This window comes from Trichosurus vulpecula, chromosome 2 (genome assembly GCF_011100635.1).
Source record: "Trichosurus vulpecula isolate mTriVul1 chromosome 2, mTriVul1.pri, whole genome shotgun sequence".
NCBI classification, from domain to species: Eukaryota; Metazoa; Chordata; class Mammalia; order Diprotodontia; family Phalangeridae; genus Trichosurus; species Trichosurus vulpecula.
Genome location: NC_050574.1, coordinates 239,491,279 through 239,516,552, shown reverse-complemented (window position 1 = coordinate 239,516,552; position 25,274 = coordinate 239,491,279). Strand labels below are relative to the sequence as shown.

General features: G+C 36.6%; 1 protein-coding gene across 4 annotated transcripts in view; it reads right to left on the bottom strand.

The window, feature by feature from the left end:
* Window positions 1–12,999: 12,999 nt before the first annotated feature.
* DNAJC10 (DnaJ heat shock protein family (Hsp40) member C10) overlaps window positions 13,000–25,274 on the bottom strand; it is a 44,907-nt gene continuing 32,632 nt past the window's right edge. For all 4 annotated transcript variants that reach the window (XM_036744168.1, XM_036744169.1, XM_036744170.1 and 1 more), the window contains exons 23-24: window positions 16,924–17,040; window positions 13,000–15,819 (exon numbers count right to left, since the gene is read on the bottom strand). In XM_036744168.1, the coding sequence (XP_036600063.1) occupies window positions 15,808–15,819; window positions 16,924–17,040 (129 nt within the window). In that variant the 3' untranslated portion in view covers window positions 13,000–15,807. The remainder of the gene's footprint in view (window positions 15,820–16,923; window positions 17,041–25,274) is intronic.

The window sequence follows — 25,274 nt, the reverse complement described above, 5'->3', positions numbered from 1 at the left end:
AGAATTTGGGGTACAAAAAAACTAATTTGATGGCCAAGTGGAGGATGGAATGGAGTGGGGAGAGACTTGAGGCAGGAACACCAGTCAGAAAGCTATTGCAGTAGTCTAGGCAAGATGTGATGGGAGCCTATCCATGGGACGTGGCAGAGTCAAAGGAGAGAAGAAGACTTAGAGGAGAGATGCTGTGAAGGTAGATACTTTCTCATGTACAAAAGCGGGACAGTTATACTTGTACAAATTACCTCATAAAGGTGGTGACTAGGAAAGCATTATGTAAATGTGAGTAATGATTGTCCTTCCTATCTCTAATTAAACTCCTCTTGACCTTGATTCCGAACAGTCACAAAGAAGCATCTCCTCTGCAAGTAGTAGACAAAAATAATGTTTTACATTTATGTAAGGGATTTTAACTTTTCAAAATACTAGTACTTTTTCTCAGTTGATTGTCACATCAGGCTCAAAAAACAGGTATTGTTATCCTCATTCTACAAACAAGAAAACAATCTATTACGTGGTCAATTGAGCAAATGTTTACTTAGTACCATACAATTTTTGTCCTTGAGGAGCTTATCTGTGAGTGCCCAAACCCACTTCTAAGACCCTTTCCATATTTATTACTATCTATGATCTGTCTGTCTGCCTCTCATCTCTCTATATATCTGCTAAAATATCCAATTATTCAGAAAACTACCAATTCATTCTCTATAAATAGGAGTTTATGGCACCTAGAACACATCCCTTTCTCATTCTATACATCACTGCTTCAAAAATCTTTCTAAAGCATAGTTTTTATCAAGATACCCTTCTTTTCAAAAATCCCCTCCCCATTTTCTACCAAATAAAGTTCAAACTCCTTATCCTGGCAATCAAAGCCTTTCAAAATCTTACTCCTCATTCACTTTACAATCTAACTCTCTTACATGCTGTCTGCTCCTGTCATATGATTTCCAGTATCATTATTTTCTTTCCTGTCTCTGTATATTTGCTTATATAGATAGCTAGGTGGTGCAGTGGATAGATTGCCAGGCTTCAAGTCAGGAAGACTCATCTTCCTGAGTTCAAATCTGGCCTCAGACACTCACTAGCTGTGTGACCCTGGGCAAGTCACTTAACCCTGTCTGCCTCAGTTCCTCATCTGTAAAATGAGCTGGAGAAGAAAATGGCGAATCACTTCAGTATCTCTGCCCAGGAAATCCCAAATTAGGTCATGAAGAGTCAGGACTGAAAACAGCTGAACAAGAACAACTATGTATTTGCTCATCTTGTTCTCTCTCTCTCTAATCCTCCGTACCTTACATGGGTGAAATTCAAGCCATTTTTCAAAGCCCAGGTTAGATGCCTCCTATTTAAGGAGTATTAAACCTTCTATGACTTTTTGTTTGTCTCCACCTGCAGCTGTAATCTCTCTTCAGATCTTTTGTACCACTTTATTTGTACCACTTCTATGCAATTATTTTTTTTAATATTATGGTGTTTTTGCGTCATACCCCACTAAATTGCATACTCTTTAAGGGCGTCTAAGATTCCTGGAGAACATTGCAGGCATTTAATAAAGCTTGAAATATATGCATATCTATAATTATGCTTATTTTTCCATAGATGAAAGAAGAAACCTTTGTCTTTATTCGTGTGTGCGCGCGCGCGCGCGCGTGTGTGTGTGTGTGTGTGTGTGTGTGTGTGTGTGTATCAGTCACTTGTGTGTATGCGTACTTATTTCTTTTGTCTTATTTCTATGATTAAGTGACAGGCTCTGATTTTTGAAGGTAATTTGCATCTCTAACTTCCCTGGTGGTGACTCTAATATTGGTGCTTGACTTTCAGAATAAAGAAATACAAGTGTTCCTCAGGTTGTGAGCAGTTCTTTGGCTCAGGAAATGAAGTTGGCTGAGATCAGAAACTAATTCTATCATTTTAAAAACATCATGAAATACCAGTTCTGGGAACCTTTACTTTTTAAATGTTTTCATATCCTCAACAACCCACTTGAAGGCTATATTTATGTGAAAAACCAACAAAAGGAAAACTTGAACTTTCCTGCCATCTAGTGGAAGCTTACTGTGTCTGACATTGCTTAATATGAGTTTGATTATAGGAAAAAGGCTGACAAAGATAACTTGAAGGAGTCTGGATTTGGTCCTTTTCAAAAATATGTAACTATTTTGCTCTGTGGAGTTGTCTGAAAAGTTACATGATGAAAAATTTCTATGTTAATTTTAAAAAGAGAACCTGTGCCACATGGGTGCCAATTAGGCCTATGGGTATCATTTATTAATTTAAGAAGTATAAATAACGGGATTCTCATTATAGCTGTTCTCATTATAACTATAATTATAAATAACAGGATTCTCATTATAACTATTCTCATTATAACTGTAATTATAAATAACAGGATTCTCATTATAACTATTGGTAAAATGCTCCTGTCATTGACCAACTTTCTGGTTTACTGCTCTCCTTGCCATTTATTGGTCACATCTAATTTTGGAGATTATGTTGTCATATACTAAAAAAACTGAATGCCATCCATTCAAACCTTTTCTAGTTCATCAAAATGCATTTAAAGACCTACTATGTGCCTATGGTAGTAGAAGGCACTGTAGAAAAAAGAGGAGAAAAATGACAAGACTCCTTCCCTCAAAGAGTTTACTAAATGCTGAGATATGAAATGATGGTAAATAACACCATGCAATTATTATATACAAGGAATGAAGTATATAATTAATTATTACAAGTGTAGTACTAATTCAAAAGAGATGGAATTTGACGAGGGATGGGGAAGTCAGGGAAGACCTCATGGAGGAGATATGATTTGAAAATTGCCCAAGTCATGGATTGCAGCTAATTAGCTGTGTGACCTTGGACAGATCATTTAGCTTCTTTGGATCTTTGTTTCCTCACCTGTAAAATGAGGAAGTTAGAATGGATCTTCTCTTGAGGCCCTTTTAACTTTAACATTCTATGGTGCTATAACTTACTGAGTAAGGGTAGAAAAAGGGAGTCACTAGATTGTTTCTGAGTTGAAGCTAGGGTGACATGACAAAAGTCATATTTAAGAAAGTTCAATATAGTGGCACTAAGCAGAATGGAAACTGGCTAAAAAGCTTTTACTATACTCTAGGTGTGAGGCTATGAAGGCTTGAATTGGGGGGTTGACCAAAGAAATGGACAGAAAGGAACATATTCAAAGTTATTTGAAAGAAAATTAACTAGGACTTAGTGAATAAATATGGTGGATATAGGAGAGGATTGTGTTACAAGTGAGTTTTAGAATCAGAGAATCTTAAGAGTTGGAAGGATCATCAGAGGCCATTTAGGTCAACTTCTCACTCCACGCATGAGTCTCATCTACAGTATCCCTGATGAGTGGTCCGTGGCCTTAGTTTGAAAATATCTACTAACCAGAAACTCAACCCCTTCCATTGTGACCAATTCCAGTTTTATTTAAAACTCTGAAACTATAGAAAAAGGTTGAGAAATGGGGGCTGGGGGAGAAGAGAGCCTTTGAGGAAAGGGTTCCATTAAAGTGGATTGAACAAAACAAATCGTAGGACAAAGTACTAACTAAAAAGAGAAAGGTAAACAAAGAATAATAATAGAGATAAGTAGATGAAAACATTGCCCTAACTTTCCTAACTTTTCATGTGAATTGGTTAGCCAATAAAATGAAAAATAGTGATAGAGTGGCTAAAGAAAGACAGGTGGGAGTCAAATTATGGAGGACTTTAAATACCAGGCCCAGGAATTTGTCATTGAATATTTTTAATAGGAAGTGTTGTAATCAGATCTTTGTTTTAGGAATGTGAATTTGGCAGCTGTGTGGAGGATGAATTGTACAAGAAAAGGATTTGAAAAGAGGGAAACTGATTAGGAAGCTATTGCAATGATTTCCCACCAGCCACATTGCTTTGGGACTTTTTTGGACATCTCAATTATGCCTTCCTTCTCTAGGAAACTCATAATTGGGAAATCTCATTATCCTGCAAGATTGAATCTGCCTGGTACTCACATCTCATTAATATCCTCTGCACCTATGGTTAGAGGGCAGGGCCTTCAGCTCTAGAGCCTCTATTTAAAGAGGGACTTAGCACAGTTTCTTCCCACTTCATGCTAGTTACACTGCTTTTGGACATCTTTGAACATCTCCATCATGTCCCCCTACCAAGAATTTCCCATTGTTTTCCCCTGTCCCAATACCTCCTCCCCGCTTCCGCTTTTTAGCTTCCTTCAGTGTATTGTTTTCCCCCATTAAAATGTAATCTCCTTGAGGGCTGGGACTATATTTATTTTTATTCGTATTTATATCCCCATCACTTAGCACAGTGCCTGGTACATAGTAGGCACTTATAAAATGTTTACTAACTGACTGAATCCAGGAGAGTAATGTAGGTCTGGAATGAAGTGGTGGCTATGTGAGTAGAAGGAAGGGGACAGGTGTGAGAGATATTGTGGAGGTAGAAACAAGATTTTTCTACTGACAGGACATGGGATATTGGATGTGGTAGGAATACCATTTACACGGTAAATGTTAGGGTTCAAGCAGTTGACATGGCTTCCTAGTTGTCCTGGGCAGGGCCTCTTAAACGGTTTCCGCTTGTGACCTCTTTAGTGCTTGGGTCATGACTCGCAGTTTAAGAGGCACTGGTCTAGGCAATAAGAGGGCAAGCCAAGAAAAGTCAATGCTCCCCAAACTTGAGGGATGCCCTCCTACTATGGAAGACAACGCATGCTTCTAGGTCAAGACACTCTTCTAATCACATACATTTCTGTATGGGGATAAAGGGGGCTCAATTATGTCTCCTGACCAAATAGATTCACTCACCACTCGAGCCAGTCTACCTGCACCAGACATCTATCCTTTGTTGGGTATTATTTCCAAGTTACTGTTGAGTGATATTTTTGTTAAATGTTGGATATTTTATTTAAGCTGTCCTCTGAGGATCAATGAGTTATCTAGACTTATGGAAATCGTAGAGATGTTTATTTAATGTAACTAACAAATGTGAACATTTATCTCTTTAACACATTCTGCCCTCACCAAGAGTTTCTTTTGAAAACTTACAGCACATGGCTTGTGTCTAGGTCTTGATTGAATAAAATTGTTCCAGTTTCTGTGCAAGCACCTGGCTCTCAATAGTGGATATAGAAAAGCCTTTTATAGTCAAACTGCAGAAAATTCAAAATAACACGAAGGACTCACATTAGCTTATCAATAGTAAGTATAATTCTTTCTTTTCCAGCTGAGGGATTGTGGGTTAGTGTAGATTTACCTAATCAAAATAATCTTTGAACTCCCATTCTCCTAGCAATACCCTGCCTCTTCCTTGAACCTCCTATATTTCACTGAGCCCAAGTCATGTAACTTTGGCATAATAGAGTCGCTTCTCCATAGGAATGAGCAGGAGGCCAGGCTGCCTGAGGAGGGGCAAGTTGGCCCAGGTTGGAAACAGGGCAGGTCAAGGATCCGTGCCAATCAGTGGTGGGATCAGGCCTATGAGTGGCCCTGGCACACCACCCTGGACAAGATGGAGAGACTCAGTCTTTAAAAATAATCGAACAAGCAAGCAAGCAACCAAATAGACGATAAATGAGTAAATGAAAGAATTTATGAATGAATGAGGAGGCAAAATAGTATATTGATAAGAGTATTGGATTTGGAGTCAGGCAAGCCAGGTTTAAATCCTAGCTCTATCCTTCACTTCCTGTGTGACCTTGAGTAAGTGACTTGACCTTTCTGACCTTCAGTTTACCCATCTATAAAATAAAGTTGAAGTAAATGACCTCTAAAATACCCTCCAACTCAGAATAATAGATTCTGAGAGTTGGGACTTCAGTGTCCATCTAGTCTCACCTATAAACAAAAGGAGTCCCTACTGTAACATAACTAGCAAGTAATCATCCCATCTCTAAATCTAAAGACTCTAAATCTGTGATCTTTTGATTTTATATGTGGCCACACTCACTGCCTGTGCCAGACCCAGGAATTTCATAGACAGGCCATGTGTCAATCTGAATCTAGGGATCCTAAGAAAGGCATTGATTGATTTTAATCTTCCATGACTTTTCTTTCTGCCAATGGACACATCGAGTGTAGCCAATACAAACTACTCAATGTTCAACTTACGCTTTCTAGTCGGGCCAATCTTTGGGTGAGTATGTGGACATTTGAGACCTGGGATCCCATAGCACAAAGCAAATTCAGATGCAGAGTTCCCAATGGCTGCTGCTTTTTTGTTTGGTATCTTGTAGACTGGAAGGGATTTGCTTTTCATCATAACTAGTTAATTTTTACTCTTCTGGATTAAGGGTGCAGGCAAGGGCAGGGCAGACATGGAAAGAAATTCTGTGTTCCCTTTGTTATATTTCCTCATCTGTTCTCTTTTATCTTTTCTTTCTTCATGACACCTTCCCAGTGGCTGTCACATCTTGACCTTTTTGCTTGCACATCTTCTCTTTTCCTGTATAGAGTGCAAAGTTCAGCAGTTCCTGTCCTTGGAGGAGGGGCAAGGATTCAGATAGAGGCTCTACCCTTTTCTCTGCAAGAGGTAGGTCTTGTCTAAGAATTCTTCCTCATCTCTCCAGAAGGCTGGGCCCAGGAATGCCCTTAGAACCGGGCATTATTCCAGAAATCCCTTTTCCTTTACACAGGAGGCTAGTTCAGGTGGTTACAATCTCTCTTGGAGCCATGTGGTTGAGAGGCTTTGGCACTGCCTCTCAGTTTCACCTCTTGTGCACCGTTAGTGAGAAAACTCATGCAACTACAACATCCTCTTCTTGCCTCTCCAAGGCTGCCATTAATGGCTGGTCCAGGAGAGCCAGATATTTATTAGCTAACCTAAAGCAAAAACTTATCATCTACCCTCAAGACAGGTAGGTGGCACCATAGTGCACTGAGAGCTGGGCCTGGAGTCAGGAAGAGCTGAGTTTAAATCCACCCTCAAACATACTAGCTGTGTGACCCTGGGCAAGTCACTTAATCTCTGTTTGTCTCGGTTTCCTTAGTTGTAAAATGGAGATAATAATAATACCTACCTCCCAAGTGAGGAAGATCAAATGAGATAATGTTTTTAAAATAATATTTTACCAATTATAGGAAAAACAGTTTTTAGTATTCATTTTTAAAAATTTTGAGTTCCAAATTCTTTCCCTCCCTCTCTCCACTCCCCTCTCCCTGAGATAGCAAGCAATTTGATATAGCTTATACACGTACAATCATATGAAACATATTCATCATGTTGTAGAACAGACCCCCAAAACGATCAAAAAAATAAAGTGAAAAATATTATGCTTTGATCTGACTCAGACCCCATCACTTCTTTCTCTGGAGGTGTATAGCACTTTTTGTCGTGAGTCCTTTGAAATTGTCTTGGATTCTTGTATTGCTGAGAAGAGCTAATTCATTTACAATTGATCATTATATGATATTGCTATTGCTGTGTACAATGTACTCTTGGTTCTGCTCACTTTGCATCATTTTGTGTAAGTCTTCCCAGGTTTTTCTGAAAGCATCTTGCTCGTCATTTCTTACAGCACAATAGTATTCCATTACAATCACATACCATAACTTGTTCAGCCATTCCCCAATTGATGGCATCCCTTCAATTTCTAATTCTTTCCTACCATATAAAGAGCTGCTATAAATATTTTTTTTTGTACACATAGGTCCTTCCCCCCACAACCCTACTTCTTTATCTCTTTGGGATACAGACCTAGTAGTGGTATTGCTGGGTCAAAGGGTATGCACAGTTTCATAGCCCTTTGGGTGTAGTTCCAAATTGCTCTCCGAATAAGATAATAATTGTAAGCACTTAGCACAGTGCCTGGCACATAGTAAATGCTATATAAATATTAGCTATTAGCTATTATTATTACTATGCATGTCTAAAACTAATTTATTGCTATGTATGCTTATTGAGGCTGGTGGAACACTAATAAGATACTCATTAATGCATGCAATCAAACTTTATTGACCATTTAGCAACAAAAATATCCACCCCTCTAGGAATAAACCATTAATCTGATTCCTAGAGGTCCCAGTAGTGGTCACGACAAGGTTCCTTTCATGCTGAGGTGTAGAGGGCCAGCTCTGAGAAAGTTCTGGGATAAGATACAGGCCAGATTTTCCTTGAAGTCTGTTCTTGCCCTTGGGCTGATAACTCAGGGTGTGGGCTCTCTCCAAACCCCCTTGGCAAACATGTGCTAAACACCGCCTGTGGGCTGTTAACACGATATTGTTATGGCAAAAAGGGAACAAAGCACGAGGAGGTCCTGCAGTGTAACAAATGTTTTGCACAAGAACTTGTTGATTCTGCTTCCCTAAAAAGGTATATAAGCCCTTTCCCTCAGCCTAATAAACAGAGTTGTGCTATACTCTTCTGCCTGGCCTGTGTCTTCTTTTCACTCTCCGCAGCATTTGACCGTCTCCGGCCATTCAGTGCCACAGCTGCTGGCAGCACTCAGGTCATGTGTTTCCCTCTGAGGTGGCCTTCTAGCAAGTCTCCTTCCATCTGGGCTGCTTCTGAGTGAATATTTAATGCTCAAATCCCAGAGTGTGGGGAACACAGAAGCATGTCCTAGTAGCAATCCAGGATGATGGCTGGGGCCTTTGGTGGGTTTTTATGGTCCTGGCTAAGGGCATTTTACAACTTATATCTAAATTCTGTTTGGTGATTGATTACTTAAGCTTATGGTGAAAGGAAATTATCAATCAAAGCTAACATCATTGCCAGTATTTATCAGTTTTTTTTTTACCAGATTTGTGATACACACACACACACACATCACTGGTAGTTGTTTACTAAATCTCACAAATACACAGTCACTAGTAGTTGTTTACTCACAAATATACATCATTACTAGTTGTTTATCAAATCTGAGGGACAGACAAATTACCAAGCTATACCACTCAGATGCTTGTTACAGAAAAACATCATACATAACATGGAGATGCCATTCCATTGTTTGCTGGTCTCTGTGGCTGACCTCTTCCTGTTTACATAGGGCTCTTCCCTACAGAGGACAGTGAGATGGCATTCCTTTCTTTACCCTCTTGCTTATCTCCTGGCTGGCCTGTCTGCAGGGATAGGAGAGAGTTCGAATTCAGCATCAGGCACTTAGTGGTCATGTACTTAACCTGTTTGCCTATAGTTTCCTCAACTGTAAAATGGAGATAATACTCTATCTTGTAGGGTTGTTGTCTCAAATGACATATTTGTAAAGCTCTTGGTACATAGTAGGTGCTATATCAATGCTTATTCCTTTCCTCTTTCTACAGGGTGTCCCTAAAGTCTGGACACATAGGAAATCTCATTAACCGTTTCACCGAAGACTCTGTTGTTCAGCAACTTCTTTTTCTGGGGTATGCTAAAGGAGAAGGCATACTCAGTAGAAATCACAGATGCAACATACTTGATTGAACACATAAAACACATAGTGAATGTGCTAAAATTGATAGCAATGTGGAGTAATTGCATTGAGTTCATGTGAATCTTGCAAAGCACATCAACCTTTGCATCACAAACGATGGAAATCATATTGAAGATGTTATTTGTTAATGTTCCAATTAAATAAAATGTTGAAAATTTCATTCATTTCATTTCTTGAAAATATGCATTTTTGCCTGTGTCCAGACTTTGGGAACACCCTGTACAATCTGGCTTCCAAACTCATCATTCAACTGAAACTACTCTCTCCAAAGTTACTAATTATCTCTTAACTGCCAATTCGAATGGCCTTTTCTTATTATCCTTCTTGATGTCTCTGTAGCATTTGACACCGTGAATCACTTTACTCCTTGATACTTTCTTTTTTCTAAGTTTTCTTGACACTACTCTGTCTTGGTTCTCCTCCTACCTATATGACCACTCTTTGTCTCCTTTGCTAGATTTTCATACAGACTATGCTCGGTAACCATGGGTGACACAGAGGGCTTTGTCCTGGGTTGTCTTCTCTTTTCCTCTTATACTCTTTCACTTGATCTCATCAGATCCCAGAGATTCAGATATCATCCCTAGGTTAATGATTCTCAAATCGACTTTTCCAGCTCTAACCTCTTTACTGATCTCCAGTCCTACATCTCTGCCTACTAGACATCTTAAACTAGGGGTCTCATTTGTCGTTCAGTCATTGTCTGACCCCCTTCTGGCCCCATTTGGGATTTTCTTGGCAAAGATATTGGAGTGGTTTGCAGTTTCCTTCTCCAGCTCATTTTATAGATGAGGAACTGAGGCAAACAGGGTTCAGTGACTTGCCCAGGGTCACACAGCTAAGTGTCTGAGGCCAGATTTGAACTCAGGAAGATAATTCTTTCTGACTCCAGGCCTGGCAGTCTATTCACTGCACCACCTAGCTGTCCCATGGAGAATCCCACAGACATCTTAAATTCATTATGTCCAAAACTAAACTAATTATTTCTCCTCCCTCCCTACCTCTCCCAAGCTTTACTATTATTTTTTAGTAAATTAATTTATTTAGTATTTTTGTTAATTACATGTAAACACAATTTTTAACATTTGTTTTTTAAAACTTTGCATTCTGAATTCTCTCCTTTCCTTCCTCCCCAAAACCCTCATTGAAAAAGCAAGCAATTTGATATAGGTTATACATGTATAGTTATGCAAAATATATCCATAATAGTCACATTGTGAAAGAAAGCATAGACAAAAAAACTCAAGAAAAATAAAGTTAAAGAAAGTCTGCTTCAATCTGTGTCCGGACACCATTAGTTCTTTCTCTGAGTATGGATAGCATTTTTCATCGTAAGTCCTTCAGAGTTGTCTCACATCGTTGTATTACTGAGAATAGCTACATCATTCACGGCTGATCCTCTCACGATATTGCTGTTACTTTGTACATAGTATATTTCACTTTGCATCAACCCATGCAAGTCTTTCCAGGTTTTTCTGAGAGCATCCTGCCCATTGTTTCTTATAGCACAATAGTATTCCATCATAATCACATACCACAACTTGTTTAGCCATTCCCCAATTGATGCGCATCTCCTCAATTTCTAATTCTTTGCCCCCCAGAAAAGAGCATCTATAAATATTTTTGTATGTAAAGATCCTTTTCCTTTTTGTTTTTTATCTCTTTTTTGATACAGACCTAGTAGTGGTATTGCTAGGTCAAGGGGTATGCATGTTTTTATAGCCCTTTGGGCATGGTTACAAATTGCTGTATAGAATGGTTGAATCCATTCACAACTCCACATGACAAAATAGGAAAATTATAAATGCTGGAGATGTGGGAAATTTGGAACACTAATTCATTGTTGGAATTGTGAACAGATCCAGCCATTCTGGAGAGCAATTTAGAACTATGCCCAAAGGGCTATAAAAATGTGCATGCCCTTTGACCCAGCAATACACTTCTAGGGCTGTATCTCAAAGAGATCACACAAGTGGGAAAGGGACCCATATGTACAAAAATATTTATAGCAGCTCTTTTTGTGGTGGCCAAGAACTGGAAATTGAGATGCCCAAAAATTGGGAAATGGCTGAACAAGTTATGGTATATAAGTATAATGGGATACTATTGTGCTATAAGAAATGATTAGCAGGCAGACTTTGGAGAAACCTGGAAAGACTCATATTAACTGATGCTGAGTGAGGGGAGCAGAACCAGGAGAACATTGTACACAGTAATAGACATATTATGTGATGACTGACTTTGGTAGACTTTGCTCTTAGCAATGCAAGGACCTAAGACAACTCCAAAAGACTCATGGTGGAAAATGCTATCCACATCCAGAGAATGAACTTTGGAGTCGGAATGCTGATGGAAGCATACTATTTGCTCTCCTTTTCTTTTGTTGTTTTGTTTCTTCTTTCTTGTGGTTCCTCCCATTAGTTCTAATTCTTCTTTATATCATGACTAATATGAAAATGTTTAATAGGAATGTATAAGTAGAGCCTATATCAGATTGCATAGTCTTGTGGATTAAGGAGGAGCAGGGGGAGAAAATATAAACTCAAGATCTTATGGAAGTGAATATTGAAAACCAAAAATAATTATATATATGTATACACACATACATATAATAAAGAATTCTTTGAACTTGATTCCCACAGGAAACAATATAGTATCTTTCTGATAATAACTATACTTAGGAGAATTTGTTCCATTTTCTAAGCACTTTCAGGGAATTAACAACTTTATACATCTTAAAAAAAATCTTCTAAAATGGAAAAAAAAAGTACCACCTCATACCCATCAGATTGCATTGATGATAGAAAAATGACAAATGTTGGAAATGTGGGAAAATAGTCACACTAACGCACTGTTGGTGGAGCTGTGAACTGTTCCAACCATTTTGAAAACCAATTTGGAACTCATCTCAAAAGATATTAAACTGTGCATTGCCTTTGCTTCAGCAATATTACTACTGTGTCTATGCCCTAGAGATTAAAAGGACCCTTATGTACAAAATTATTTTGTGCAGCTTTTTGTGATGGCAAAGAATTGGAAACTGAGGGGAACCCCATCATATGGGGAATGGCTGAGTAAGTTATGGAATATGGTTGTGTTGTAAGAAATGATAAAAGGGATAGAAAAACCTGGGAAAACTTATATGAACTGATACAATGAAGTGAATAGAATCAGGGAAACAACTTACACAGTGACAGCAATATTATAATCAACTGAAAGACTAATAACTGATTAACACATGACCTACTACAGCTAATGACCTACCACAGCTCCAAAGGATTCATAATGAAAAATACTATGCACCTCAGTTAGAGAACTGATGGACTTAAAGTGCAAAAGCATATTTTCCCCCTTTTTAGTGACTCCCCCCAAATATGGTTAATACAAAAATTTGTTTTGCATAACTTCATATTTGTAATGGGTTTTGCATTTCTTGCCTTTACAATGGGGAGGGGAGGGGAGGGGTGGCAGGATGGAGAGAATTTGGAACTGAAAATAAAACTGAACAAAAGATGTAACTGGGAAAAGTTTAACAAAATAAAATGCTGTAAAAATACAATAAAATGCAAAAACTTATTTACACGAAAACATAATTTTATTTTTATCATAATCACACATTTTAAAAACAAAAACATATAAAAAGACCAAAAAATTCTGAGAAACTGGGAATGGGTTAATATCAATTGCAACAAAAAAGTCAATTATTTAATTTTACCTAGATGCGTTGTTTCAAATTCAGCCTGTGGTGGCTAATTAATAACTGAGGAAAACAATCTGAGCTATACAGTTTATTAGCAATCACTCAGTTCCCATAGTCATTGAAACAGAATGAAGTCCCATTTACAGGAATAAGTGTAATTTCAGGTAACTTAAGAGGCAGACCACAGAAATAGCATTTCCCACTAATGACTGAATGACTAATGCTGCTAGGAGGAGAGTACATAAGTACATACTTCTGGAAGTGAAAATCTTTAGCTCTATCAGTTCTTGGAAAGTCTATTATAACACTGGTGATCATTGTTTTTTTTTTTTTTTTGAACTGGCAATAAGCAGTCCTGAGATACAAATGTAGTAGCTTTTAAGAATCTGTAGCTTAGCCTATAGAATGTTAGGGATAGTTCTACTGGCATGCTAATAGGCCAATCAGTGATGCTCTTTCTTTTCTGTTAGCTTCCCCATAAATTATTGGAACAGCAACCAATCTGAGTAAAAAATTCATTAACCATTAACTGTGGGTTACAGATTTCCTATGTGTATAGCCCCTTTAGGACTCTAAGAATGTACAGTATGTCCAATTTTAAAAATTCTTCTGTAGCCCCATCACTGCTAAAAGTTTGATAGACTCAATAAATACTAAATGAATCAATTAACTGTTAAGGTATTCCAGATTCAGAAGTGCTGCAATAGTGAGTCAGTTGTACAAATTTCTACCTTAGAAATGAAAAATTTATTTACCATAAATGAAAGTCACCCACTATGGGACTGATCATCTATTAAATGAGTATTAATAGTGATGACTTTTCTGAAGCTATTGAACAGCTATATGTATGTATGTATGGTTGACTTCCAGAGAATGTAATTTAAAATCATGCCTGGAAGGCATAAAATGAGGTCATAATTAAAGAGAAAAGATTTTAATAAACAATCAGAAAAAATAAAATAGTTGCGATTCTTTGGGTACATTACAGTTGCAAGAGAATTTCCTTGAGTTATCTCTCCTTTCCACTTATTACCAATGTCATCATGAATAAGTTAACTTCTCATTTCATTATCTGCAAAATTGCTTCATAGGGGTTTTCTGATTATCAAATGAGAATATGTCAAACACTTTGTCAGCTGTTAAGCACAAATGTAATTATTACTACTGAGGAAAACACCTCTGGAATTAGAGAGTGAAAATTGGATGGGGCTAAAATAGTAAAGCAAAAAGCTTAATAACAACAATAACTGACATGTATATAGTACTTTGGAATTTGAAAATGTTTTAATATATGTGATCTCATTGAGCATCACAACTTTGTATTGTAGGTAGTAAAGCGCTTTATAGATGAGGAAGGTAGGAATAACCTCATAGAGGTTAAGTGACTTGCTGGTGGTCACGTAGCTGAGGAGTGTCATGGAAGCAAGATTTGAACCCAAGTCTTCCTGACTCCAAGTTCAACACTTTCCATTATGCTGATCCTGAAACTATGTTGAGATGTCTCCTGATAGTATCAGAACAGCTGAGAGAAAATTTCCTTTGACAAAACCAGTGTTTTATTATTCCATATAATCTTATATTGGAGACATATATCCTATTCACACTGTATTTGGTGTTAACTCTTTAAAAAAAAAAGTGCTTTTGATCCCAGATAATTCAGTGGTTTTTATACCCTTTCTTCTCGTTTATCCACTTAATTTTCTTATAAAAATAATCTCAATTATTGTTATCAGTAATACTAATTTGGAAAAACACTTTTCTGGTAGAAAATTAATAGCCAATGTAAAATTAGTTTTAATACCATCGTAAGCAGGAGGAAAACAAATCTGGAAAGTGATTTTTGCAACCCAAACAATGAAATGTCTGACAAAATGGGACTATGGAATATTGGAAATACTCTATGGTATAAAATAATAACATAAAGTATTCAAAGGATAAATGTACAAATCCAGGGAAAATGCTTTAAATTCCAATGCATACATCACAATTAAAGTTTGTTTTAAGATACTATCATAAAATAAACTTAAAAAATGCATGTATATTTTGAACACCTGATTAAGTAAATTGTTTAGCAACAGTTCCATAGCCAAACTAGTAATACAACTTTTCTTGGATGTTCTGGATCATAAAACAACCCATGAAATCATTTTGCCTTTAGGAGATGAGTAAATCTTTCATGCAAACTATTTTTCCCAAGTGAGAAAAAAAATTCCTTATCCTTTAGAAGGATGGAGATGAAATAATTCAGGATCTCTTCACTTTAAAGAGCCTGGTTGTTAAATATCATGATCTCATGAAAATGGCATTTCTGCATATTTAAAGTCATGCTGAATAGTTTTCTTATGCAGTTTATGGGTAGGGATAGAGTTCTGAAGAATAGAGAGTGCTTGAAAAATCACAAAACTCCATTTGATCTCAGTTCTAAACTTTTGATCTTAAAGGGAACCCATTTGTGTATTTCGGGAATAATGCAGGTTGAGCAGAGTCCAATCTCGTGTCTGGAGTTCCCCTACCAAAAAACTGAAGCCTTCTGCACCAAATATGTACAGAATTCAGGCAGCACAATCACAAGTCCAAAATAATATTCATTTATTCCTACTATGAATGTAATGCCATTCTAAGTATTAAGCCTTCCGATGACACAGATTCTGTTTTCTTTATATTTGCACCATCTTCAAGTTCACTTAAAGTTCATCCTATTAAAACAAAGAACAGATAAGCAGAAAGGACAATTTATAATGTATAAAACAATTAGGCTAGTATAAGCAATTCACCATTTAAACTTTCAAAATTCTTCCCCAATGACAAATAGAAATACATCATCGGTTGTGAAATTATGGAATTTCAAATTGTTAATGGAACTATACTTTTCCCTTAACTTAATTCGAATTCTGGTACTATGATACAGTGCATTTAAAATGTACTTAATATGGTACATGTATGGTCTTATATATAATACATTTTGAGACAACTGTAATGAAACTTCCACTGAAGTCCTATACTTGTGCCTATGGCATGAAGATAACCAGAAAACACATTGAAGCAGGCCCTACAGAACTGGAAAGGCAGACGGTATGGGAAACCTACTTTTCCATTGTTCACAGCAGATCACAGCTAAGTTTTGAGAAGCACATCATCAGCTTAGCCCCAGGATGATGAATGTTTTGGCCATAGTAATTTTAAAAAACTATCTACTAAATTAATTATAAAATAACCTATCAAAAAAGCAAAATACCCATAATGATGAAATCGCAAGTGCCTAATAAAATGATCAAGCATCACTATTGAGATGGAAGGAAAGTATTTTCTTGACCACTGACATCGCCATCCCATCTTTCAGATCTAGAATACTATGTAACGCTGGTATTTGGTCAAAAAATCTGTTTCAAAGCCTACATTCAAGATAGGAAAAAAAAAATGAACTGCTCCACGAAGGAAAGAAACTGCAAGTTGCACTTCCTGGTGAAATGAAAAACAGATGGGGCAGCGAGATGTACAATATAGACCCGTGATAAAGCTTTGTCATTAGAGTATCATAGAGTGGGAGATAAAAATGCACTACAGTTAAACTGGTTTTACATATATGAACAAAAAATGAATGGTTAATGGTTAAGAGCTATAATCGTGTTTTTCTCAGTATTTTAGAATATAAAATATTTTGATTATGGTATACTTCTCAAATGGAAATTCTCCAGTATTTTGGTATTTCAGATAGTTTTGCTTATTTTAACTATGAATCTTGTATAACATTTAGCAAAATTTCTTACAGATGACAACTTTTAGGTAATTCTATTTCTTACCTTGTTTCTAGATTTCTCCCTCTGTGTTTTACTCTGTAGAGCTTTCAACTTTTCATCTAATAGGTCGGCAATACTTTTTGCATCTCTGACATCTATCTGCTTGCCGAGAATATTTTTCTAAAATTGAAAAAAAATTACTTAATTATGATCTTTTCTTAATTACTCAATGAATGTGACATTTAGGGTCAAAAGGTACAGGACTGCCAACTATGAATGGGTTATATTTTAAAAGTTTGCTTCTTAGTCAATTTTTTGGAAATAAGAAAACATTTAACCATAAAAATAATATTATAAATGGTAGTAAGGTCCTCAGGAAAGCCCACAAAAGGCCTATATTTAGACTTCCTGTCAAGATAGTTTCCTAAAATAGTGATTACCCAGATCACATATACCTTACTCTAGCAAAATAATTTGGTCTGAAGTTTACATTAGACCAAATAATGATTAGAAATCCAATTAGAAACTAGAGTAAAATATTTCTTACATCAATTTAATTCCATAAACATTTATTAAGCATCTGCTATGTGCCATGCACTATGCTAAGCCCTGGAAATACAAAAAGAGGCAAAAAACAGTCCTCATGGAGCTTACAGTCTAATGAGAGAGACAGCATATAAACACACTGTAAATACAAAGCAAACTATATACAGGATAAATAGGAAATAATTAACAGAGGGAAGGCACTGGAATTAAGAAGGATTGGGAAAGGCTTCCTGTAGGAGGTAGGATTTCAGTTATGACTTAAAGGAAGCCAGGGAGGTCAGTAGTTGGAGTGGAGGAAGGAGAACATTCCAGGCATGGGAGATAACCAGAGAGCCAGTGTCACTGGATCAAAGAGTACACGTTGGGGAGTAAGATGTAAGAATACTGAAAGGAGGGGGCTAGGTTATGAAGGGTTTTGAATGCCAAACCATTCTCTATTTGCTCGTGGAGGTAACAGGAAGCTAGGGCAGGGTGGGGAACTTGCTGCCTTAAGGGCACATGTGGCCTTCTAGGTCCTTAAGTATAGCCTTTTGACTTAATCTGAATTTTATAGAACAAATCCTTTTATTTTTATTAATACATTTTTGTTCATCTTTTATATTTTTATTTTAAAAATGAATGTATTTAAAATACCAAAGAATAAAATGGGTTTCAACGAAATAATCCTCCCAGATTGACCAGTACAGTTAGAACATTAGTAAGCCATAAGGGCTAAATTGATGGCTGCTATGCTCATTATTTAATTCTAACTTTCTCTGCTTGACTGGCATCACTACTGCAGCAGGCTGGTTGCTGAGAGTTTATGGGGGTAGAGTATGCCAGTCTGTTATCAGCTTTTGAGGACGGTGTTTCTGTTTGAAGTGGAATTTGTGAATAGTTGCACAGTTCAGCAGGATTTTTTCATGCTGTCTGCTTAACAGCCCATCATGTCAAAGGAGACCAAGAGAACTCTGAAGGAAGAAAACAGATTTTTTAATGAGGATTGGGAATTACAATATTATCTTGTTTCTGCTAAAGATAAGATGATTTGCTTACTTTGTGATACTGCAATATCAACATTAAAGAAACTGAATGATCATCAGTATTATAACACTCATAAGGACCACAAATATTTTAAATTAGAGGGAGAGGTATAAAGGTTGTACTGTAGAAATTAAAAGATGAAAAGCAAAAGCAAAGATAGTTCTTTCAAGCAGCAATAAGACTTGGAAATAATGCCACTGAAGCAACTTATAAAGTAGCTTATATACCTGGGGGAAAAAGGGAAGCCATTCAGTGATGTAGCAATTGTTAAAGAATGCATTGTCAAAGTTGTACGATGCTTAGACTCCAACAATGTTTTAAAGTACAAATAACTGCCTCTTTCAAGGAGAACTGTAACTGATCGGCGGCATGAATTAGCCTTCAACTTAACAGAACAATTTCATGCAATACTTCAAAAGAAAAATACATATATTATTCAGATGCTTTGGATGAATCAACTGATCCTACCGACTCAGTGCAGGTTTTATACTTCACTTGGGTCATAACAGGAGATTTTCTTTGCTACGAAGAGTTACTTGCTTTGGGCACTCTTGCAAACAGAACATAGGGTAAATACCTTCAACAACTTTCATGATAACTGTTGTGAAGTTGGACTGAATTTGGTAAATTTAGTGAGTGTATGTACAGACAATACACCTTCCACAACAGGAAAACATGAAGCGTTTATTGCACAGAAAAAGTATTAACAAATCCAGATGCTCCCATTTCTTTTCATTGTATCTTGCATCAGCAAAATCTCTGTGCCAAAGCTACTACTGAAATGACACTTTGCAACAAGTTATACGTATTGTTAACTATATTCGTGTAAATGCAACACGGCATCCGTCGTCAGTTTTGTAATGTGCTAATGTTGAACAACCAGGTATTCAGTGTGGATATGCCATATCATTCTGAAGTGTGTTAGCTATTGCAGAGACAAGTGTTAGTCAAAATTTTATCTCTGCAAGAACATAGTTAAATTTTATGAAGAACAGAATCAGCAATGTGAATTACTGAAAGAAGATTTCTATAGGAATGCTGCATTTCTGGGTGATATCGTGTCAAATCAAAACAACTTAAATATTTCTCTTGCAAGATAAAACTAAGTCTATATATGATATGTGGCAAAAAATCCAAGCATTTTGAAAGAAGTTATCTTTCTTCAAGACACTTCTTCAAAAGGAAATAGCAAAGGTCACTGATGAGCAGGATGATGTATGTGAATCATTTGAAGAGCAGCTATTATAGACCTATTAATTAGAGAATACAAGGAAAGGCTCACTGACTCTGAGAATCATGACATCACACTCAAAAGAGCATTTATGCCTCACCTAGTTGATATCACCAAGGTACCTAAAGAACTACAGATGGAATTGATTGAGCTCTCTGTGGATGACATTTTAAAGTTATTGTCTGATTCTCAGAATGATCCAGCTGAAATATGGAAAAATGCAGTAGAATACCCATGCCTTTGGCAACATGCCTAAAAAAATGATTTCTTGCTTTTCAACCACTTATTGTTGCAAATCTATTATTCTCCTACCTAATCTGAATCAAGATGCCCGTAAGGTCACAAATGACTGCTACCCATCTAGAGGATCAACTGAAACTGCAGACCTCCATGCTGCAACCAAATATTCAAATGCTTTCCAACAAAAAGCAGACACAACAAAGTCATTAAAAGGTTAGTTAACTTTAAAATTAAGTTTTCATTTTTTGAAATTATTAAGAGGGCAGCTAGGTGGCGCAGTGAATACAGCACTGGCCCTGGAGTCAGGAGTTTCTGAGTTCAAATCTAGCCTCAGACACTTAACGCTTACTAGCTGTGTGAGCTTGGGCAAGTCACTTAACCCCAACTGCCTTGTCTCCCCCCCCCCCCAAAAAAAGAAATTAAGTACATAGTAGTTAGATTTTTACAAAATAATGTACAGTTTAAAGTTACCTAATTGAAGTTTCTTGAATGCAGCCTTATTTTATTACAGCTACATATTAATGCAGCCTTCCAACAGGAAAAGGTTCCCCACTCCTGTACTAGAGTTTACTGAGTAAGGGAGTGATGCAACCAGATTTGTGTTTTAGGAAAATAACATAACTGAACAAAAAGTCAGCCAGAATAGGAAAAGGAGGTCCCTCTAGGAGAGGGAGGTTCTCCAGCAAAGAAAGTACAAACACAGCCAGACATGAAACACCCATTTGACCTACAAGGCTGTGTCCAGAGGCAGCAAGAGAGGAGGGCTCCCTTGAGAAAGTTCTAGGGTGGTCAGAAAACCTTATGGTGGACACCTGGGAAGTCCTAAGGAACAACAACAATGTGGTGCTTTCCAGAATGTCACAGGCTCAAGGATTTCGAGGTCACAAGGATGTGAAGAAGCAGGAGATCCAGGGTAAGACCAAGCAGGGATGGCTACCACACCCAAAAGTGTAATGTGTGTAAGTGGAGAAGGGGGTGTGTGTGAAAATCCTGGCCCTGGCACAAAGCCCAGATTCAGGAACTAAAACAAGAGAGATAAAAATATCAAAGAAAACATCATACACTCACCATTAAAAAAAATATTGCTCTAAGTGTAATCAGAAATTCAAAAGGAAAAAAAAATTCCCTAAGTACTATGTGAATACCTAGAAGAAATAAAGAGATTTAAAAACAAAATGAAAATTTTTGAGGAAAGAACTGGAAGGTGATTAAGTTAGCTTAGAAGAGAGTAAGTGGTAAAAACTCATCCAAGAAATGGACTCCCTGAAAAAGAGAATAGACAAAACAGAAATCAATGACTCTATTATAAAGCAAGAAATAATACAATAAAATTAAAAGATTAAAAACAAAAGTAAGGTGATATAAAAAACAACTGACCTGGAAAATAGGTCAAGGAGAGGTAATTTAATTGGATTCCCTGAAAATCATGATTAAAAAAGAAAAGCTTGGACACTCTATTTCAAGAAAGTATCTCTTAGAACCAGAAGCCAAAGTAAAGACAGACTGCACTGTTTACCTCCTGAAAGGAATCCCCAAAGAAAAAGTATGAGGAATGGCATAGCCAAAATCCAGAGTTTCCTTGTCAAAGAAAAAAATACTACAAACATCTTGGAAGAAAGAACTCAAGTACCAAGAGCCATACATAAGACCTAGCAGCTTCTACCATGAGTGTGGTGAGCTTGGAGTACTATATTCCAAAAGGCAAGCAATTGATATACAACAAGAATAACTTATCCTTAAAGGCTGAGTATAATCCCACAGGAAAAAAAAAAAGGATCTTTAATGGAATACAGGACTTTCAAGAATTTCTAATTTAAAGACCAGAGCTGAATAGTAAGTTTGGAATACAAACACAGGAGTTGAAGGTAAATTTATTTGAACACTGGAAGGAGTTGTATGATGATATAGAAGTAACATTTTAGTGGGAGAAGCAGTAGCAAGTGTTCCTTCAATCTATTTTAAAATAGTACTGAGGGAGTTAAAAAAGAAAAACAGAACACATGAGGGTATATTGGTTCTCTTTTGAGAGTTCGAAGAGGGTAAAGTAATAACTAGAATAGAAAAGAGGAAAAAAGGAGTGGAATATGCTATTTCTTATAATTGGGACATATGAGAAGAGTATACAAACAAGGAGTAAGTGGACATCAGATGAACCTCACTGTTACCTGAAATGAACCACAAATCTACTGATTTTTATATCAAGAATGATGAACTGGTGAATGGCTTAACAAATTGTTATGCATGTATATGAATAAAATGGAATATGATTACACTCTAAAAGATGACAAAAAGAGACCACTTCAGAAAATCTTGGGCAGTATAAACTAATGCAGTATGAAGTGGGTGGAACAGAACCAGGAGAATAATTTATATAAGGACAACATTTTAATGAAAAACAATTTAGAAGGAAGCACATCTAGTCGGGCAGTTTCAAAAGTAATATGTGAATTTTTTTCAAAAAGGAAGTGATATGAAATGGAGATTCATGGTTTTATAGAGCATCCTCTTTTTGCATTCTGTGTATACAGAAACATTCTTTTTTAGGTGCTTAAGTTCAGAATAAAACATGATTAAAATAATAGTTATATTTACTATTTTCCATTTTTAATATGGGAACAGCCCACTGAAAGTAGTTACTTTTTGACCGGCTTTGCTTAATGGGTCACAAAGCAGTTCTACTGAGAACTCAATACCGTTGTCACCCTGCTATTAGTGCTATAGCAAATGACCTCTTCTATGAAGGACATTTAATAGATGGCATTTCAGAAATAGAGAGGAGCCCATTATTGGAATGGTTGCCAACTCTGTGTTTCTATAATGTCAAAGGAATTGAACAGATTGAAAGAGATAACAGTTTCCATAATGTGGCAGAAGCTGCTTTTACACTCAAGCTTATTCAATCACTGATTGCAAGCGGAATAGAAGGATCCATGATTGGGGTGATAACATTATACAAATCACAGATGTACAAGGTTTGTGTTACACTCTTAGCCAGATGTGACCATAAAACCTTCCTGTTTGGTATTTTTATTTTATACCAATTTTCCATCTTTGGTTTTTAAAGTCCATTGTTACTTATAGGATTATAACTGAAATGTTCTGGTTTTGGTCTGAATGGTCTGGCTTTTTGTCTCTTTAATTAAATATAAGTCTAACAAGGTTTAATTAAATTCATTTTACAGCTGTTACAAAAAGAATGCAAATAAACAAATTAGAGGGGGAAAAAAACAAACAAAAAAAACCAGGCAGGATCTGAACACAAGGTCTCCGAATCCAGAGTCAATGCTCCTATTAAACAGATGCAGAAGAGGAGGAAGATGTCAATTTGGGGTCATCAGTGGCCATAGAAGAGTAAAGGCCAAAAAAGGTTAGAGCTGGCTATTAGGCTTAGCTAATATATGGCATTGATACAGGTGGACCGACTGTAGGTCAGTCAATGAACTGTAGTGGAACCTCCAGACTTATTCCCATACCCACCAGAATTAACTAGAGGCAATGGGAAGCAAAGCTGGTTTAAACAAAGTTTGAATGAAAGCAAGGTCAGGCTGTTTAGTCCTAAAGGCATTCACCCATTCTTGTTACTAATTTTTAACCAAGTGTGTGTGTGTATGTGTGTATTTTGTTGGGGTTGGGGAGGGTGGGGAGTTGGGGAGAAGGATGTAAAAGATAAGAGAAAAACATAGCAGTCAGTATATAAACTTGCTATTCAAGAAAGTATCTCTTAGTATCATGCTTTTTAGTATCAAAAGTGACATGGGTCTTATAATTTTGAACTTAAGTCTTACAAGCTATGTTGTCCCCATTTCTATAAATTTTAAGATCTCTAAATAAGCAGGCTACTATTGCTTTTAATATAGGACTCCTATTAATTTCTTTGTTGAGTCCTCTGATGGAATGTTTAAAAAAACTTTCCCCAAGGGGCAATATTTTCTGTTTCTTCCTGGGCTGACATGGAATCATTACGAACTTTTATATATGACACTATGGTCGATTACATATTCATCTAAGAATAATGTTGTCTAAATCAAAGGCAAGCAATTATTTGTAGCTTAATATTCCAGATGGAAGTTTGGTGGAACTGATCCATAGAGATGTTAAAAGACTTCCCATTCTAGTACGGATATTATGAAGAAATGCTGGGGATAAAAGGCAATCAAAGAATCAACATTTCCATCCTACTTTTTAAACTAGTAAATTCATTATCATTAAGCTGTAATAAAAATATATAAGATTAATACTCCTATTAAGACTCTACATCAATTAATACCAACTAAATTGGTAATACGCAAATGACACTGTCATAATTACTGCTCTTTATATCCTGGATAATACTTATCATCTAAAACATTTGGAGTTTCCAGCAAGCCCTAAAGAGGGTGACTTGTTATTCCTAGGCACTTTGGGAAAGGATAGATAATTAGGCACTTCTCAAGTATGAGTATAAAGGAAATAATTTATTCCCTTCTATTCCCTGATATCATAAAATCATTAAACAAAGCTGGTTTTTTTAAATGTCACATAAACAACTTGTTTATAAAATATTAGAGATAGAAGGGATCTCAGAAATTAATTCAGAGAGGTTAAATCCAAAATCACACAGCTAAGTCAAAGATCATGTAGCTAGTTAGTGATTGCAGCTGGGATTAGACTGTGGGTACTGGCTTCCTAGTTTTTCATCTATACTTTCTTCAAGACACAAGACCAAACCTTGAAGATGTTAATTATAATAATTATTTAATATGTATAACAGATATCAATAAGACCCCCCAAATATAGTTCCTATCCTCTTCAATGAGTCAATATTCTAAGGAGAGCAAGTTGAACTAGGAAAATAATTGTTTATTTTTCAATTCTTAAAAAATGGAAACATGTTTATTTTAGATTAAGTTTTAAATGCTAAATATATTCATTAGAATGGGCAGAGTGGATAAAGCACTGACAAAAGATGAGAACATTTGAGGGAAGAAAGAGTGCACATGAGACAGAGAAACTTTTCCCCCTTTCACAGAGAAGGTAAAAAAAAGCTGAACACAAGATCTCTGAATCCAGAGTCAATGCTCTTGATTGGTGGAAGGCGGAGATGTGAAAGATGGAAGTATCATGGCATATTCTAATCACATAAAAATGCTTGAAAATCCCTTGAAACAGCTGTCCATTTTCTCTCCTCTCACTCACTTATAACCCTTTACAATCTGGCTTCTGACTTTGTTATTCCGTCAAAATTTGTTGTTGTTCAGGTGTTTCAGTCTAACTCTTTGTGACCCCATTTGGGGTTTTCTCAGCAAAGATAATGAAGTGGTTTGTCATTCCCTTCTCCAGCTCATTTTACAGATGAAGAAACTGAGGTAAACAAAGTTAAGTGACTTGTCCAGAA